The 18851-nt window shown below is 46.3% G+C and overlaps 1 protein-coding gene across 5 annotated transcripts; it reads left to right on the top strand.

Moving 5' to 3' along the window:
* Positions 1-1508: 1508 nt before the first annotated feature.
* On the top strand, positions 1509-17901 carry LOC120952503 (serine/threonine-protein phosphatase 6 regulatory subunit 1). 5 transcript variants are annotated; one of them, XM_040371864.2, is made up of 15 exons: positions 1509-1672; positions 2772-2854; positions 4871-5429; positions 5503-5582; positions 5663-6107; positions 6180-6327; positions 8132-8276; positions 8365-8506; positions 8614-8732; positions 8826-9006; positions 9110-9385; positions 9494-9525; positions 9698-10126; positions 10205-10708; positions 13586-17901. In XM_040371864.2, exons 3-15 carry the CDS (start codon positions 5373-5375, stop codon positions 14034-14036), a joined length of 3009 nt encoding a protein of 1002 aa, XP_040227798.2. In that variant the 5' UTR covers positions 1509-1672; positions 2772-2854; positions 4871-5372; the 3' UTR covers positions 14037-17901. The 5 variants fall into 5 exon arrangements, with proteins under 5 accessions (XP_040227798.2, XP_040227797.2, XP_049461799.1 ...); XM_049605842.1 differs by lacking the exon at positions 1509-1672 and adding an exon at positions 1720-2068; XM_040371863.2 differs by lacking the exon at positions 2772-2854.
* Positions 17902-18851: the final 950 nt, after the last annotated feature.

Genomic DNA, 18851 nt, shown 5'->3' with positions numbered 1-18851 from the left:
ATTGTTACCAGTAAATAAACATCAACATTTAACTGTGAACCGCTAGTTGGGTTAATAATTATTTAATCTGTTCCATATCACACTTCTCAAAATGCTTCGAATTGCTACTCTATTTATGTCTCATTATCGCTCGTTACAAGCTGAAAGGATCCCGATGGCAACGGCACCGCATGAAACGACCGAGAACGTCACCTCTGCACCTCTGCGCTGACAGGCGGCTCGATGCGAGCGGCTGTCAAACAACTGTCTGCCGGAATCAGAGTGACCAGAAATACCGATTTATCTGTATTCCTACCGATTTTTTATATGCCTACCGATTCACAGATGACCGCCCTAAAACTACCGATTTTCCATTTATCCTACCGAAAATCACAGATATTTGATTTTTCAGTCGTTTAAGCTTAATCTGTGGCGCTTGGGTACTGCACATTTTTGATAAAAAAAAATATTGATAGGATTTTTAAAATTCTAATTTTAATAACATTATTCTAATTATTCTAATTCTAATAAAACATTATTATGAACCTATAAGACAGTTTTCATTCAAATCTTACAACAAATTCAAAAGATATACTCTTTTAATCACAAAAAACATCATTCTTCCATACAAATTGTATGGCCTAGCCGGGTAGGCGGTTGTACGATTACGTAAAGTTTTTTGGTCGTACACAAGACGGTTAAATGGTTGCGTTCTCAACAGTGCTCCTGCCGATATAATCTGGCCACATTGGACCGCAGGGCAAAAGCTCGCTCGAAGGGTCAATAACCGTCGCAAAACGTCAAAAACGACCGTCGCCAGCGCCTCCAAATCGTTGCGAGTTTCGCTCGCTGGCGACGTCGGTTTGCAGTACATGCGACGCCGGTTTTGACGTTTTGCGACGGTTTTGCGACGGTGGCCGCCAAAAGCTCGCCTTGCCCTGTGGGCAAAGTGACCAGAAATAGCGATGTATATATATTTGGGTTTGAAGGAAAAAATCTCAATTTTTTGTAATCATTGAACGATGAAACTCAGCCAAACAATCAAATCAATCTAAATAATCCAGCGAAAATCAAATTACAGCACGTACGATAAAATCGTATCCAATGAAGCACTGCAGTGGCCCTAAGCGGTCGCGTGGAGCCCCAAGAAAAAGAACTTGCGACCACTGAGAAAAAAGAATGAGCATCTTAGTTATTCTTTGGTTTAGAATTCCTAGTACCATTTTCAGATCAACACTTCAGAAAGACCTTCATTTGTGTAACCGCTGAACCAAATCTAATCCATATCCTAAGTAAAGGATGCATATTCTTTTGAAATGGAACTTTAATTTTGCGCATTTGTACACCCCCCCCCCCATCACGCTTAACACTTCTTTCGCTTTTACTTCTTTTAACGCGAGTTAAGTTTCGAGTTTTAACCTACCGAAAACTACCGATAACATTTTGATGTGCCTACCGAATACCGCCAAAATAATCTGGCCACACTGGCCGGAATCTGCTGCCTGGGCGCACACCTCGCGCTCCCACCCTTCCCTTCTGACTTTCACCATTTTATTTGCCAACGAAAAAAATAGATCGCCAAGAGTGGAAGTGGACTTGTGCAAAAGAGAATCGCTCTGCGTCGTTCGCGTCCTTTACGGAATTTTACCCGGCCCGGACTACCGGAAACCGAACTTCCACTCCAGTGCAGCAGGTACACCGTCCCTTTTTGCAGCGTTTTTTGCAGGGCTGTGTTGTGGTGTGTTCTCCGTGCGGCCAAAATCGCACGGGCGTGAGAGCGGAGGCAACAAAAGTAAAGCAAAAGAAAAAAAGACCCCGAGTGCAACCAACCACCACCGATGTCGAACAATGTACGGCGCCGCAGCAGCAGCAGCAGTGTGACTCATGCGGCGGTCGAGAATGTTGAAGTGAAAAATCACGACAAATTATCCTCCTGCCCGGTTGCATATTAACCTCCGATTTTGCCGTCGTAGCAAGTGAACGTCACAGCGAGGCACGAGAGGTTGTGCACCAATGTGCTGTCCGGATGCGATAAGCACAAGTCATCATCCTTGCTTTTTGTTCTGGTCCGGTGCTGCTGCATTGAAATGTACGTGTGCCGCCGTGTGTCGAATTGCATAGTTATGCTCGTGAAGTGCTCCGTTACCTCCCGGTGCAAAGTCGCATATTGATCGCAGCAGCCGAGGCTGTTGAACTGCTGCTGTTCCTTTGCTCCGGCTGGCACTGCCTTTTTTACACGGAAAGGGACTGCACCCCGCTCTATCTACCTCTCCCCCCCCCCCCCCCCCCCCCCCCCTGGAGATCGATTTTCATACACAGGGGGAAGAACCAAGGTCAGCTATCGGTTCGGTAACCACCGTCGAGTCCCTGTCCACCGTAATCAAGCTACCCTCTACACGCATTTCGACTGTATGTGTGCGTTGGTGTGTATGTGGTTTGAGGCACGGAAGAAAAAAAAAACAACTCCCACGCATCCACCCAACCCTCCCAACCAAAAAAAAGGGACATAGTAGAAAAGACACTCGCGAGAAGCAACAGGAACGGAACGCAGCATCGGAATTGGCTCTTCTGATATGCTAAAATTACACCCCGGCCACGCGGATCGGGGGCTGATCGGGTGGCCTATCACCCCCTCCACACACACACACACACACACACACACACATACACACGTCTCCCATAAATCGGGCAAGAAGCGCGTAGTATTTTTGTGTTGTTTTCTTTTTTAAGTTTACCTTCCCTTCTAACCCCGCCCCCCAGTCTTACAACGTTGTCTATTTTCTATTTTCTAGCATCGGCACCACGAACACATCGCTACCGGGTGGTTTCTGTGTGTCGTTCCGACACCTCTTATCACGAACGTCGTCACTAGTGCGTAAGTGTGTATGTGTGTGTGTGTGTGTGTACGTGTGCTGAAACGAGTTGTGCTGTTGTGCTGCTGGGTTTGAGCTGTTCTGCTAGATGGTCTACCACTGGCCGGAAGTGGCAATAGTTTTTTGGTGCTTTCCCAGTGCATGACGACCGACCCCCGCACTGTTGTGCACCTCATCTTTGGAACAAAGCAATCCTTGAAAGGCAAAATAGTGCACACACGAACCCTGTGCGAGCGTCGGGAAGAAAAGTTTCGGTGTACAGAAGAATAGGGATTAGCATTCGACAACAAATCACTGTGTCTGTGTGTCTAGTTGTGCGTGTATTCATATCATCTCCGGACAAAAGTGCCGACACCAAATTAGTTTTAGACAACAATTTAGTGTGTCTGCCGGCTGGCTCTGCAGGGTTTCGTGGGGATTGTGTTCATGTGCGCGAGATATCTGTGATCTTTGTTCAGGTTAGTATGCTATGGTGGCACGAACCCGAGGGCACTAGCAGCGATCATTTAGCTTTTGCTTTAATCTTGTGATTTCACAATTCTAGCAGACCACTAGCCCCCGTACGCGTACACTACTTTTCTCCATCGCTCCATCATCAGCCGTCGTGTGTCCGTGTGCCGGAAGGTGGAAGGGCGGCCGGTTTTGTTCTGGTTGGCTGAATTGCTTAACAACCGAGCAACAAGCGTGAAACAGCCTACTACTGCTGCTGGTGCGGCCTAACTGCGGAGCTGGGAGGAATATTTTTCCTGTAACACAATCCCGGAGCCGCGGAATGCATTTATCTCGGGTCCACGGTGTGATTACAACAATGTAGACTGTTTGCCATGCCTTCCAGACGTTAATTGGATGGATGTGGGCTGATCCACCGATCGCCGCCACACAGATAATAGATTTTTCAAATATGTTACCAAATTAGAGCAGCTTAATTAGAGCTTACTTAGCGATGCCGCACGCGTTACACACTCTTTGTGTAATGTGTAACTTTTCCTTATCACAACTAATCGTCACCCTAATTGTCCCACACAGGGCCGCATACTCCCTTCACACACGTCTTCTACCCCCTTACAAACCGGGCTGTGTGTGTGTGTGTGTGTTCTGCCTGATTGATAAAAATATGAATTGGCCTCTCGTCGTCCCATCCCATTCTTTGCTTGACGTCAGTGACAGAACTACGCCGAAGTACGCGAACACAAAAGCACAAACAATTCCGAGCCCCCCACCCCTTTTTTTGCATCCCATTCAGAGTTTTCTCCGCGTAAGAGAGGGAGGGGGGGTGGAGGGAGAGTACCCAGTTGAAGGAGGAGGCATCGCGTTAAGTTACGTTATCGTTTGTCACGGTCACCTGCATCAATGCTCAATGCTGTCAAAAGAGAGAACAGTGTGTGATCCAAGAGGGGGCCGTATTTTCCGGCGGCACGGCTATTTTCCATTCAGCCTCTTTGCTGTTTGGGCAATATCGAATCGAAGAACGAGATGAAGATGCAAGAAAAGTATGACCCATCGCGGCCCAGATGAACGGACAAATCAAAATTCTAACGACGCAACTTGGTGCTATCACGCGAGTCATGTAGTGTGACAGTGGACGAGCTGTTCCACTATTCCCCCCCCCTCCCCCTCCCCCTCCCCTCTGTGGGAAGGGTAATGAATTTGCCTACCCGTCCTCCTCCCTCCCGTCCCGCCAGTGTCGATGGTGTGGATTGTGACGACCTGGGCTGGGCTGGGCTGGGCCCCGGTCTGGGTGAAGGGGAGAGAATGGTCTTTGGGTTAAAAATAAAAGATTTGTACCGACTTTCGACAGAGTTCCGTTTTGACTCGGGCCACAATCGATGAGCCGCATCGAGTGGGGCCGGTCGCGCATTCCCATGCGATTTCGTTCGTGTACGCTTGTTGTTTGAGCGCGTGTTTCGGGGCAATTTTCAATTCGATTTATCTCATTTACTGTATTAGCGGTTCGATTTTAACGATTCCCTATAGCGAAACGAAACTAATATAAGCTCTCTTCTGTCGTTTCGTTACAGTGCTGTGTTATCTAGGTCGGCTCGTAGCGCAAAAGGAAGTGTAGTCGATTGCATCCACAGGATTGTATCATGTTAGCGAAATCGCACTAGGAAAAGTTGTGTTTCAACCCCCGAAACCGTGTACAGCCTCAACGAAAGCTAGCACAACCACCAACCACCGAGCATTAACGCTTCATTTGTCCTTCCACTGTGATTGTGGAGTCTCTGTGGTGCAAGCCGTGCACGAGAGGCATGCAAGACTAATACAGAGAGCAGAAGGAGTGCACACTTTGTGTCCTTGTGTGTGTGTGATAAAGACGGTTCCGAACCCCCCTCCGGATTGTTGTTGTTGTTCACGCGTTACCCCCCCGCGCGCTGTGCTCTATCACCGTCGTACCACCGTAGCACCAGGTACGTGTACAGTAAGCGGCCGGGAGCTTGCCTTAACTGAATCCCGCAACCTGCAATCGCCGATTGGCCGATTGCCATCTGCTCCGTCAAGATACGATACAAACGAGGCATCATGTTTTGGGACTCGCTCAGTATGCAGTCCGATATCGACGCACTGCTTAGCAAAGAGGTAAGAGCTGGCTGTTGCTGTTGGCCAGGGGGAAGTTATTAATGATATGCTTCATTTCCCCTCCACTTACCAGGGTGTAACCCTTGCCGAGGTGCTGGACTACGAAAACGTTCTACAAGAATGTAAAAGCCAGAATCCCAAGCTGATACAATAGTAAGTAGGAGCACTGAGCCCTTCTGCTCCTTACCACGATTGACATTGTTTGTTTTTCCCCCCTCCCATCCTGCCCGCAGCTTAAATCGCACCGAAAACTTCGATGCGCTGATCGATCTCATCATACAGGAGCCGGCCGCCGATTTGGACGACAATATACGCTTCATGCATTCCAACATGGCGTGCGAAATACTGACCAGCGATGTGCCGTCCTTCAAAACGCACCTCGTCGAGAACCAGAACTTCCTAAACAAGCTGTACAGCTTCCTGCTGAAGGAGCCGCCGCTCAACCCGCTGCTGACCTCGTTCTTCTGCAAAACGTTCGGCATGCTGATCGCGAAGCAGAACGAGCAGGACTACTTCTCCTACAAATCTGTGTGCCTGCAAGTATTAGAGTTTATCAAGTCGAAGAAAGGTTTCCTGCCGTCGATGCTGAAGCACTTTGGCAACCAGGTCGTGAGCGATCTGCTGCTGTCCCACATCACCGACATCGAGGATGCCGAGCTCAAGTCCGAACTGTTGGAGGTATGAGGCGCTGTGTATGTGTGTGTGTGTGCTTGATGCTAATGATTTTGTCCAATTTTCCCCGCCCAACAGTGGCTGAACGAGCAGAAGCTGGTGGCCGAAATCATTGCCTTACTCAAGCAGCCGGGCCAGGACCAGAAGCATTACAATGCTTCCCAGTTCCTCATCGAGCTCATCAAGATCAGCCGGTGTAAGCGCCAGAACGAGCAGCAGGACAAAGGTGTGTACGCAATGACAATACTGGATGTGTGAACATCCCCTTTCGTGTATTTGCTCTAGAAGTGAACGTTGATTTTAGCAAATTTTGAAACTTTTGCCTAAAGACTTGTTTTCCCCCTTAGGTTTGGTTTTGTTTCTAATGTTTTTGTGTTCCATTTCATTTCATTGTATGATCCTTCTATACCACCCACCCCTTTGCGAATCACCTCAAACGGACCCACATAGCATTGGTTTTTGCTTGTGCTTTTGGCATATTTTGATTTACTTAGCTTTGGCCTTTAAAAGGAATACAGTTTCTTACAGACAAAGCGGCTTGATTAGGCTTGTCTATTTTTTCGTCATTTTCCTTTAATATTATTTTTCAATTATTCGCTTTCTTATAAACAACACGCACCTACACTACTACACAATTGCATTTCTTTTAAAACTTCACTGTTTTCTTTCTTTTTCTCTCTCTCTCTCTCTTCTCCCACTGTGTCTTTCACCCACGAAACTTCCCCCACGCGCGGTAACTAAAAACTACTTCTGTTTGTTATTAAACTAAACCCATACCATCCCCCTGCCGCCCCAAAAAATCAAATCCAAAAATGCCACAACAACACAACAATAATGCACACACCACCAACACCACCACCCACCAATCGTCCCATCTCCTCAATGATGAATGATGCTCATGATGCATCCGCACTGCGTGCTGTAACCTAACCGACCGACTAAATAACTGTATGAAACCCCCAAAATTGCGTGTATGTGTGTGTGTGTGTGTGTGTGTGTGTGTGTGTGTGTGTGTGTGTGTGTGTGTGTGTGTGTGTGTGTGTGTGTGTGTGTGTGTGTGTGTGTGTGTGTGTGTGTGTGTGTGTGTGTGTGTGTGTGTGTGTGTGTGTGTTTTCTTTCATCGGCATTTACCTGTTGCCCTAGAAGGGACGTTCCGACTGCAAAGTACTTGTAAGCGGATCGACAATCTGAAATCCAAAATTCTCCCTAACGAACTGAAAACCATTTTCAACTTCAACCTAAGCAGTACCATTCCATCGATTCTGGGCAAGATTTCGTCTCGCTTTCAAGGTAATATACAATGTACCACAACCCACCCCGTACACACTCTCACACACACAGTCAATCCTCCAGTTTCCGTTCCGTTTTTTCGTTGAATTTCTTTTTCTGCATCGTTTGGTTTGCACTTGTTGCAACATATTTTGCCGATTTCGGCCGATTCCTTGGCACACAACACACACACACATAATTCCCAAGTAGCTTTCAACTTTGAACAAGCAGCTCACGCTCTTTACATGTGTGTGAGAAGTGTGTATTAGCTAACACAGGTGGTTTTTTGGGTTGATTTCTTATTTCCTCTTTTATTTGGACTGTTTGGACCATTTTGACCACATAATCGCGCTTTATCGCGAAGATGCTTCTTATCCTTCCTTCAGGTTGTTATTTTTCGCTTTTTTTTTGCTACATTTATGGTTTTGTTTTGTTTTTTTTTCGTGTGTTTGTTGTTTTAGGTTCAGTTCCCCTTTCCCATCGCCCTGTTCGTTGCTGACTTAAATTCCTTTTTATTTCACTTGTACACTTGCGTCATTGCCACGAAAATCCCACAGAAGATCTTTAAACAGCAATCGTTTGTTGCCATATCCTGTTGTGCGTTGTACGTTTGAAAGTTCTTCTGATTGGATTTTACCTACACAACACCATCTGCGGATGATCGTTTACCTACCCTACCCTGTTTTCCCTGTCCTCCATGCCGTAGAACGCGCACTAAACGGTTATGTTACTCTTTTTTTTTTCTTAAACTTATTTTCCAGTTACCTCGGACCCGATTCTAGACACGCTGGAAAGTGAAGAAACAACGAAACAGCTGCTCGACATCATTCTCGAAGCAAATGGCGAAGAAAGTGCAATCATTGCCGGAATTCAAATCATCCTAAGACTGCTAGAAAACACGATAATGTGAGTGCCACGGGTCCTCACGGGCTGCTTGGGTTCGCAGTCCTTATACCGTTTTTTTTTTCTTACATTTACCCAAATCCCACTACAGCCAAGAACCGGTCTCGGATACGGCACTGCAAATTGTGATCGATGCGGAGAAGGAGCACCACGATCTGCTCGTGGCACGTCTGGCCAACGTTATCAAGCTGCGCGTTGCCGACCTTGTCGCGATCCTCAAGAACCCGCCTGCGGTAAGCACTGCTCCTGCCCTCTTCCACCTTCTCCCCCCCCCCCCCCCCACCCTGCTAGGTTCGGTATATTTATATTGTGTGTGTGTGTGTGTGTTCGATTACCACAGAAACCGGACATAGTTACCACCTTCGGCTCACTGGCACCACCGCTGGGCAACGTGAGACTTCAGATTTGCTATCTATTTACAGTATTAATAGAGACGGAAAACAAAGAACTTATTGCCGCGTAAGTCGCCCTTGTGGAGCGAGCCACAATTCTGGTTCTCTTGCCCTAAACCACACACTCACTCTCGCTCTCTCTCCCGTGCTCAATTTGCAGGATTTGTGAAACGGACTATTTCGACACCTTGCTCAGCCTCTTCGAGCAATACATTTGGAACAACTTCCTTCACGGGCGTGTTAAAGTTTGCATCAACTATGCCGTCGCGTCGTTCGACCAGGGCGACGGCAGCAGCGGCGAGGGAGATAACAAACTCGCTATCTCGAGCCTGCAGCGATATGTAAGTGGTGTGGAGCGGGCGGTATTGATTTGCGGTTTAATGGTTTACCTTTCCTTTCACGAATTTCGGTTTTTGCCCCATTTTTTCCCCGTTGGCCGGCCAGATCATAACGGATTTTCAGCTGGCGCCGAAACTGTTGAAACTATTTGTAGATGCCGTAACACCCAACGAAAGCTTGTGCGTTAAACAATTAGGGTATACTGGACATCTCATCGAGATGTGCGATACGCTTATGACCTCCGTAAACCTCTCGAAGGAATTCCGCGGTATGGTACACGCGACGCTTCCGGATGAGGAGCAGATGTCGAATTGGGCTTGCTATATGGAATCCGAGAATAGTCAGTTGTTAAATCACCTAGGCATGCAGAAGAAGTTTTTGGTAAGTCTGCAACCGCTCGTAAAAACGATGCGATGTGTTTGTGTGTGTGTTGACTAATTGAGTAATGCCACATGTTATTTCAATCCACCCGACGACGTCCCCCGACAGGCTGGTCAGGATCCTTATCGTATCTGCTCACTGTAAGTATTATCTTGCGCCCCCTCCAAAAACCCTCAAAAAAAAAAAAAAAACTGCCTGGTTGGGAGGAGGAATTTTGCCCAACTGCTGAACCCCCGTCCACTAAAAGTATCCTTTTACTTCGTTTCCTTTTTTTATTTCGTTGCGGCCCATTTGCGCGTTGCGAACCGGCAGAGAGCGAGAACCGCTTGGCGATATGATGCCGTGCGATACTCCGCCAAGCAAGGTGGAAATGGACCAGCTGCTGGAATGCATCAACTTTGCGTTCAACAGCTTTGACTTCGCGGAAGAGCTAAAGGCATCGGAGGGCACCTCGGACCGGTGGGACGATTTTGGCGACTCGGCCGCCCAGATCCTGACCCTGCCTAACAGCCGGCCCCCCACCAACCTGGACAGCCTTGCCGGGGACGATCCGTTCGGCATGCAGAGCGCCATGTTCGGCGAGCGGGCAAAGACGCACGAGCACGACGACGATGGCGACGATGGCGAGGATGGCGATCCGTTTGCACCGTTACAGTCGGCGCCCGGTGGTGGTGGGCAGAACAACGACGACGACGACCACCACGCCTCCAAAGATATGCTGCTGGGCGACGACGGTTTGCTGTGAGTTGCGCCGACGGCGACACACTTGTGGGTTGCTCCCTTTACTTACTTATCGCTTTTCATACCCTTCCCTTTCAGTGGTCAGAAATCGGACTTTGATTTCGGTGCGCTGGCATCGTCCGGGCTGGTCGACAGCGAGAGCAACAGTGACGTGCCGCTGACCGGTGGCATGAATCACAACATTTTGAAGTTTCTGCAGGCGGTCAACGAAACGGGCCCACCGTCGGCGGCCCTGCTCGAGGACAACTTTGCCGATTTCGAGTCGGCGCTCGGTGCGGTGGGCAATTCCGCCGCCGCCCGCAGCGACCCATCCTTCGGTGGCCTTTCCCTGTCTGGGGCGACGTCCGGCGACGGTACGCTGCGGTACGAACCGGCCGGCGCTGCTGCAGCGTTCGATGCGGCCAGTGTACTTTTCGATTTCGAAAATGCGGACATCTTTAACGCGAACTCGATACCGCCAACCGTGGACCAAGCCACGCCCAGTGGGGGAGAGGTCGGAAAAGTGCCCGAAAGCGTACAGCAGGACCCATTCCTGGAGGCGGCAGAAAAATCGACCGAAGCAAAGGATGCACAGGAAGTGAGGTAAGCATAATAAGGGGTTTGCGAATCATACAATGGAATAGTTCAAACCGGTAAAGGGAATGTTTCAACCGGTTAGTTGAATCGTGCAAGCATACTGTGGAAGTTAGCAATTTTATAATGGAGTGTTACAACCGAATAGGCTGGTCGCAAAGGTTAGATGTGTCGAAAAGGTATTTGACAATGGCTGGCACGGTGGACTTGTCCACAAACTTTGGCACATTTGGCATCCCGATGGTACCTGACAACAAATGACCTGACTGGGTAGCGCTGGGTGCTCTAAGACTCGCACTTACTTCCGGCCGGAGTGCCACATGGTAGTTTGCTGGGTTCACTATTGTATACTATTGTACATTGTGATGGTCAGTCTTTGTTATTCGCAGGCACGATACTGCTTTTGCGGTGCAGGGTAGATCACTGCCCGAGGTAAACCGTCGTGTTCAGTGCTGCCTTGATACTTTTGTACATTATGCTACAACGAAAACTCGTGTAAACGTTGCCTAGACTCAGCTCATGATTGTCCCACATCGAAGCAGACGGTCTTTGGTTCAAACTATTGCAGCAGGGTTGTGATTAACGGTCGTCTGGTGTGGAATGGACTAGTAAAGTGAAATATTTGGGCCTCACGTTGGATAGTAAGATGCACTCCCACGGATAGGTTAAGTGCATCCTACGCCAGGATGAGCTCTCTTAATGAGTTTATACCCACTGATATCGCGCAGACTTTGCTTTCCAAACAAATTAGCAGTCATCCAAATCCAAGGAAAATCCATCGAAGCAAATCATCCAACCAGCGGTACTTTGCGGTGGCCTGGGACATGGACGACATGTGCAAGGGTACATCGCCAAAAATACAGATGATATTGAATAAAATGCTAAGAATGGGCCCCTTCCCGTTTTCAGATCGTAGGCTGAATTTTCAGTCAGCTGTTGGCATTGTATAGCAGTTTTCGAGCAGCTATCAAAGTGGATATAGTATACAGGTGGGCTATAAGCCCAAGGTGTATGTATTTAGAAGGCTGAATTTTATAATTTCTGCTTCTGCATGAAGATATCAGTAATGATTTGTTTAGTCGGCAAGCTACCAGAAAGCCTGTTTGAGCAAAAATTTTCACCCGTCTTGCCAAAAAGTGACGTTCAAATTTGGTTATTAAAAAACATGCTATAAGACCACCTGGTCTACAAACACTTTGATTCTAGATTCCACCACCTGATCTCTTTAATGCAACTTAGGATAAATGAAAACACCACCTTGTTTTCCAACACCACCGCCTTTGAGCAAGTACTACAATCTAATTCTAGCTTTAAGGCTAAAATAATCTAGGCTGAAAATGGCAGGCTAGTTTTGTGTGTGGTTTTGTATGGAGTGATTACATGATTTCAGCCTCCAACTGTCAAGCTCTATATAAAAAAAAATCTGACTAGAATCGTGAAGGGCCCCAGAGATAGCAAATTGCAACCGATTCAGTAGTAATTCAGATCGGAGTAACACCACTTGATGATATCATACAGCAGCAAACGAACAAGCTAATAGAAAAATGCAGGTTGTCTACACAAAGGGCAGTGCGTGAAATCGCCCCAAAATAAATTTAGGTTTAGGGTAAATTAGGTTAATATAAGATAATTAGGATAATGCAAAAACCCTTCTTTTACGAATGGAAAATTTCTGCCACAGTGTATTAAAAATACTGCAAGAAAGTGAAGTTCTAACGTAGGTAGTTGTAAACTTGTGCTGCATCTGCATCAAAGTACAAATATGCATACATTTAAGTAAGTAAGTAAGCAACCCAATAGGGTAATTTGGCAAGCAGCATACTGTGGAGTAGTGATGGGTAATCCGGAGCGGAGTCATGGATCAACTCCGACTCCGGTGCGCAAAATATGTCTCCGGCTCCGGATCATAACTGGATTCGACTCCGGATCGGTCCGGATCAGTCCGGATCACTCCGGATTACTCAGGATCACTCCGGATTACTCCGGATCACTCCGGATTACTCCGGATTATTCCGGATCACTCCGGATTACTCCGGATTACTCCGGATTACTCCGGATCACTCCGGATCAGTCCGGATCAGTTTTCGTACATATTCGATGTACGATTTGAAAGTCAATGAACTCATCAAGAATTGTCTAAACGATAATGGACAGTCATTCCAAATCCGGAGTGATCCGGAGTGATCCGGAGTGATCCGGAGTAATCCGGAGTGATCCGGAGTAATCCGGAGTAGACTGGAGTAATCCGGACTGATCCGGACTGATCCGGACTGATCCGGACTCGGAGTCGATGAGTCCGAGGGTTTTCCCGTAGGCAACCCCCCCCCCCTCCCCCCCCCCCCTCCCCGCAAAACAGGTCGGAGCAACTCCGAGTCCGACTCCGAGGGGTGGGGACTTCGGAAAAAAAATGTATTTACCCATCACTACTGTGGAGCTGCTGCTCAGACTGTGGGTGCCGCTGCAAACATCCTAAAAAATTTTCGTTAATTTTACTGAATCATCATAATTCATTGTGACTCCGCGCCAGGATTGAATTAGCTTATCATGTATACAGATAGATACCACACGAAAACAGATCAAGATAATGTTTTTTTGTTACAGAAAACAGCACAGGTATCCCTTTACAGCGGCACCCACAGTCTGATGACAGCTCCACAGTATGCTTACGCAACACTTCATTATACATATGCAAACTTCCGCAGTATGCTTGCAGGATTCAATTAATCGATTGAAATATTCGTTTTACTGGTGGAACTATTCATTGATTCGATAGGATATGATTGATATGGTTGATATGATTCGAAACCCTGTAATGGTGAGGTGTGCGTGTAGTATTGGATTGAAAGGAATGTAATGTTTTTCTTTTCTCTCTGTTCGGTCTCCTAGTGACAGCAATGTGAATGATAAAGTTGTCGATAGCACTCAAACAGTAGCCGATGTGCCGACCGCTGTACCTTCCGATAATGAAACCATGGCAGCCGCGGACAGTGCCGTCGAACGAAAGGAAGCTGTTGGTAGCACAGAGGAGAAAGCAGCTAGTCCAGCCACTTGCACCGACGTCGAAAAGTCCGAAGCGGTAAATGGAGATGAAAGCAATAGCAGCAGCAGCAGCATGACCCCGAAAGAGGAGGTAAGCAACAGTGCTGCAAGCTCCTTGTCCGTAACTGCAGCAGCAACGCCTGCACCAGCAACAGTGCCAGAATCCGCACCAGCATCGGTAGAGGAGACTGCCGCCAGCACAGCAGCACCCACCGTTGAGGCGACAGCAGCTACCAGCGACAGCAGCAGCAGCTCCGCAGCCGATGCGAGCGATACAAGCGGCTCACCGGATAATTGAGGGTGTCCGCCGCCGTGTCGTTGCCAACGGGATCCCCCACCATCGCCACACCGACGCCAAACGCACGCGCACCAGACCGAAACGGCCACCCAGCCAAAGCAGCGTCATCGACGCCGCCGTCAGAGACGGCGACAACCTGTACAGCATGCTGCTGCTGCACCGAACCTAAACGGTACTACTACTACCGTGCACTGCTAATCCACATAATCACAGCGACACACACACACACACTGGGGAAGATCCGAGCACGACGATATATGTACGCGTGTATGTGTGTGTGTGTGTGTGTGCGCGCACCTGTTCGTTTGCACATCGACGAGTTGCATCTTTCCCGGTAGATGAGAGGAGAAAAATGCGCGATTTGGGAGGTTTGTTTATATGGTATAAGAGCTTATATGATAATCATGTGTGTTTTAAAGTATCACATGCATCCAGGAGATAGTAATTTGTGCGAGGGCGACCTTACACGAGTTAGACAAGCAAAGCCTAGAGCATATTGACGCGCATTGTGTGTCTCACATAGCAATTGCAAAGCCGTTTGCAATTTTTGCAGCAAAAGCATTTCGAGGAGAAAGCGGGAGCAAGAAACAGATAATCAGATATTGTTCTACACAAGAATTTAGCAATCTTACTACTTTCAGGGTTTTTTTTTCGTTTGGTTGGAAGCTTCCGCCATCTCAAACTTTAAATAATCAAGTGTTTTCTATATAGGTTCTTTTTTCAGTAGTTTTGGAAATGTTTTACGTTCCGTGATCATCAGTCATGCCTTAAGTAAATGTGATCCATTATATGGTACCGTAATAGTAAACGGAGAAGAAGAAAAAAAACACACCCAAAACTCTAAACGTTACCTCACGTTAGTGCAACATGCTCTTTTGCCCTCGCTTCGGTAGAAAAGAAAAAAAAGCCCCAGCATACAAGCCCCCCTGGACACGACCACAACGACTTGCCGTAGTTCTTGCCACGTGCTGCCGCAGTAACGTGCGCGCACCATTTTTGCAAATTCAAGCACATACACACATACACACACACACACTACTCGCCTAAGAAGTAGCTCCTATTTTGCCACCGTAATGAAAATGATGATAACCACCTCTGTGTGTGTTAGTGTGTGTGTGTGTGTGTGTGTGTGTGTGTGTGTGTGTTTCACTAGAGAAACTCGAGCAATAATTAGTTCAAAGAAGGAAACAAAAAGTGAGCTTAGAAACCGATTGATTTGTGTAAGACGTTTGATTACATCGAGACATACCCCCCTCACACACACACACACACACTCATACTAGCTTACCTACTAGCTTACAGCGTTTTGTATGTTGAGAGGGAAGAGAGAGAGCGAGAAAAAAACAACAACCTAATACGACAATTTAAGTGCTGCAGAGCACACACAGCCAGCACAGACAGGGTGACAGCACAAATATCTCTTTTACACGTTTCACACAGTGTTCGTACGATAGCTAAATTACAACAAGAAGGCGCAAAACCCACGTACACCCGCTGCTGCTGTACTTCCAAAGCAACTGCTGATCTTAATTCAATCCCCCGTAGTGGCGCGAGCCAAGAGGGAAGAGCGCGTGGGGAGATACATTTGTAGTAAAAGCTCCTCCGGCAAGGGAGCGTGGCAAAAGTCGATTAGTACTGTGACACGGTTAGCATAAAACAAGTTATCAAATTGTGCTGTGAAACTATAGTAAAAATTTGCTTTTCAACTAATTCATATGGACTGCGTGTAGTAGTAGGGCGTGCGAAGAAATGGTTGCAAGGAATTACTCATACATACACACACACACACACAAAACCCAAACAAAAATAACAGTTTATTGTTTTGAATGGTGATTGCCATTTGAAAAAAAAATCTTTTGATAATGACGAAACGGTTATGATCGGGACACACGTTTTAAAATCAAGCAGGTGTTGTGTAGTAGTGTTTGTTAATTCAATGCGGTAAATTAAATTAAAATCACACGGAACACAAACAAACTTCGCATCAATTCATCGACCGACCTGTCCCCCATTGCATTGTTTGAGTTAGTTCGTCGATAAAATGCCTTGTTTGTCTGCTACGGTTTGCGTCGGTTCGGTGGCGGTGTAGTGAGGGTGTACCGATAACGATGGCTCAACGCGTGTGTTAGTAGCAGCGGTAACAAAAAGAAGAGAAAAAGAGAGAGAAAGCAATCAAAAAAACAATGTACGCAAACCAAAACTAAAACTATTGATGTCATATCAACACACAAACAAAAAAGGGATAACAAACAAACGATAGTTACTCAAGGATGTAACATATTATTGTAAGTAAGGTAGAGGGACTGGGGAAAGAAAGTAGAGAAACCCTCCCACATGTAGTAATAGCTTGAACGCGTGTGTGTGTGTGTTTTTAAGTATAGGAAACACACCAGAAACATGTCTTATTAGCAAAGAATGGGTCTAAAATGGTTCAAATCAAATGGTTTTCAGCAACAGGGAATGCTTTTTTTTTTCGTTGCCTCTGTTGTTGGTTTTCCTTTTGTCGCAAATTTTAAAGCGCGTACTATTAAAAAGGATTTAAAAAAAGCTGTAGAAAAACAACTTTCGCGTTCGGGAAAGTTCTTTATTGTGCTTAATTGAATGGTACACACACGCACAGACGCAGGTGATTATTTAAGAAAACACTTGCAAGTAATTACATACCACACACTACTGTTCCCTCCCCATACCGTCGTGTGGGGTGTGGTGTAGGTAGTCCGTCGCCCATATCACTATGCTCATTATGGTCGATAGTCGTTACCGTACCATGCATACAATAGAAAGCGACAATAATAAGTGCTGCTGCATGCTCTGCGTCTGGCAGATTGGCTGTCCTGTTTTCTGCTTTTGCGCCCACCCCACGATGGAGCTTTGTTAACCCTTTTGTTGTAGCAAAACAACAGTCTGTTAAGTTTGATTATGTTTTCTGTTCGTTGTATGTATCGGATACATCAAAGGAAGCACACAATTGCCCTTAAACTAAATGTATAAAACCCCTGCTGCTGCTGCTACTACTACTACTACTCTACTACTCTAGACGCTCACACACAGTAAGATGCAAGCGGAACGCGCTTTAATCGTACACGTCCATAATTCGGGTTGTGGCTTGGTTTAGCAGTAGCCACGTTTAGCCACGTATTTCCAACGAAGGTAGGCGCATTATAGCAATACAAACAGGAGAATGTGCGAAACGTTGTTGGGTTGTCCAGTTTGCGCGGCGCAAAAGATTGAGTTTAGATTGAGTTTAGAGGGAAAGGAAAGAAGAAAACCATAGCAATCGAACGTTTTGGATCTGTCTTTCATTTTCGCTAAAACTGAAGCAAAAAAAAAACGGTTAGAAACGGAAGGCACGGGAAGAAGATATCAACCGCGAAACGAACTATAGAACTAAATTCGTCCAATCATGTAGAGATTTTACAATATTATTATTACTAGTACTTCAATTGTTGCAAATGTATCGTAGCCACGATCCCCGAGAAGGAGGAGGGGGAAGGCCACCACCATTCTCGCATATCCTCCCCATAATCCTCACGTTCCTCGCGTTGATCACGGGGAAAGAGAAGCAGCAGAATGCAGTAGTGTGTCCCATTTGGTGGTGGCGTAACGGCACCGGTAGAGTGGTAGTGTATGTTCATGATTTTTACCCTTCATTTGTCAAACCAAGTGCCCCGATTGCGAAGCAAAGGAAAGTCAAACCAAAATGGTAGCTACTATCAATTAACGAAAAGCGCAAAAAATAAGCAAAAAAAGAGAGGAAAATAATGTGAACTGCGAGCGTCACACAAATGGCTGGTATAATAGTGTGAATTGTAACAGGCTCCTTTAGGTCTAGTTGTAGCTCGCCCAAGATCGATCCCCCCCCCCCGGAATATATAAAAGTAATTAATGGTGTTAATAGAAAGAACTACTTGGCCTCCTCTGGTGTGTATGTGTGTGTCTGTGTCTGTGTGCGTAAAAGAAGCAAAAGCAAGTAAATGAACAAGGAAAAAGTACATATATACACTTATATACAGATATATATTAAAGTGAACTATTGATATTTACATTATGAAAAATGGAGAAAAAGAAGAAGAAGAAGAAAAAGCAAACAGTACTGGGTCTTCCGAGGGAACATCATTTCACACATACACACAAAAGTCTGTGTCTTTTAAGCTGGTATAACATAAACACATAAAAAAAACTAAAACAAAAGGAAACAATTGTTGCAAGACGTACAGTTTAACCGTAGAGTGAGTGCACGTGTACGGACGGATACCGCTTTCGAACGGGTTGAGAATGCACGCAATAATACGCTATTACTCCCTTTTCAATTCTCTCCGTGGTGGTACCGCGTATAATATAACTGTCTTAGACTGTGTCTATGTGTGGATGGTTCTCGCGCGCGCGTGTGTGTGTATAGATAAGATTAAGCAAATTCCAAGTCGCGAAAATAGCTCATTCCTAACTGGCGGCATTTGAAGTTGGTAGTTGCTGCTGCATGGACACAATTTGCTGACGCAAAGGAGGACCAAACACGTGCTCGTTTTGATTTTCCCTTTACAGGGTTTTCCAGGAGTTCTCATAGCTGTGGGAAACTTTATTGACTCTTTTTTAGGTGAAATGAACTTAATATAATGGGAATTGGACTCTATAGCACTCTTGTTGGACAAATCCAATTAGAATTTCGAAAGAGCCTGTCCAAAAAGGGTGCCATAGAGTCCAATTTCTATCATATGAAGTCCACTTCCCATAAGAAAAAGTCAAGGAAGTGTCCCACAACTATGAGAACACCTGGAAAACCCTGTATGCTACTAGCACCACCACCACCACAACCAC

This window comes from Anopheles coluzzii, chromosome 2 (genome assembly GCF_943734685.1).
Source record: "Anopheles coluzzii chromosome 2, AcolN3, whole genome shotgun sequence".
Classification (NCBI taxonomy): Eukaryota; Metazoa; Arthropoda; class Insecta; order Diptera; family Culicidae; genus Anopheles; species Anopheles coluzzii.
This window is presented reverse-complemented; position numbering and strand designations above follow the sequence as displayed.